At 37.0% G+C, this 964-nt stretch overlaps 1 protein-coding gene across 1 annotated transcript; it reads left to right on the top strand.

The window, feature by feature from the left end:
- Positions 1–382: 382 nt before the first annotated feature.
- On the top strand, positions 383–721 carry LOC116122196. The gene has a single exon (XM_031408099.1). The coding sequence runs from the start codon at positions 383–385 to the stop codon at positions 719–721; it is 339 nt and encodes a 112-aa protein (XP_031263959.1).
- Positions 722–964: the final 243 nt, after the last annotated feature.

Raw genomic sequence — 964 nt, forward strand, 5'->3', positions numbered from 1 at the left:
CTTAGAAATAGTCACCTATGCCTATACTTTCTCAAACACATAGCTACAAATTTGGTATCATAATTCTAACGACCAGTAAACTTATATTATTATAAAATAAACCCCCCTTCGGATCAAACAAAGCTCAGTCTCCCATGTCATAATGAACTTGCAAGCCAAGCTGATTAAAATTTGATTAAGATTCCCATTCTCTCTCTCTTTACATGGTTTTATAGTTCTCCCTAGGGAAAAATGTTTGTCGATTTGTTGATTTTTTCTTGGGGAAGAAGAAGAAGAAGAACCATCCTAGACATCGAATTTCTCTTGCAAGTTCCACAAAACACAGTAGCTAGCTCCTTATATACACACACAAAATCTCAGCCTAATTAACAGAGGAGGGACAATGGCGACTATAGCAGTTGAGATGATGCTTCGTTGTGCAACTGATTGTAGCTTATCTTTTAATGATTTTGACATCGAACGGCGGCCGTACCACAAGAACTGCAGCTGTGCGTTGCACAATTTGAAAGGAGTTTGCCCAAATGCTTGTTCCAAGCAAAACAATATCTCCTTCTCTAAGAAAAAGTCATGGCCTGACTGTTCATTGTCAACGACCGTATCTTCCAGTAACTTCTCATGTCAAGCTTCTTGTTCTACTGACAGTTCTCTATTGTCTTTTAGAATCAAAGAGGATGCCAATGGGGCCTTGTCATCAACAAGTGGAAATGGCCGGTCGAACTAGAAGAAAAAGGTTAGAAATTGAGCCAAAGCTATCATGCATATATTACTGTTCATAATACCCATTCTAGAAACTTTCAGTGCTCTGAATTTTTCCACTTCATCACTGTATATTCATCTGAGTTCCATGTAATTACAAGTGTTTTACATACTTGGTTAAGTAATTATAGAAATATAATTCAAAGACAAGGGTTCTTCTACATTCGTTCTTCATTTTCTTAATTTTAACAAGAGAGAAATCCCTGCT

This window comes from Pistacia vera, unplaced genomic scaffold, assembly GCF_008641045.1.
Source record: "Pistacia vera cultivar Batoury unplaced genomic scaffold, PisVer_v2 Contig132, whole genome shotgun sequence".
NCBI lineage: Eukaryota > Viridiplantae > Streptophyta > Magnoliopsida > Sapindales > Anacardiaceae > Pistacia > Pistacia vera.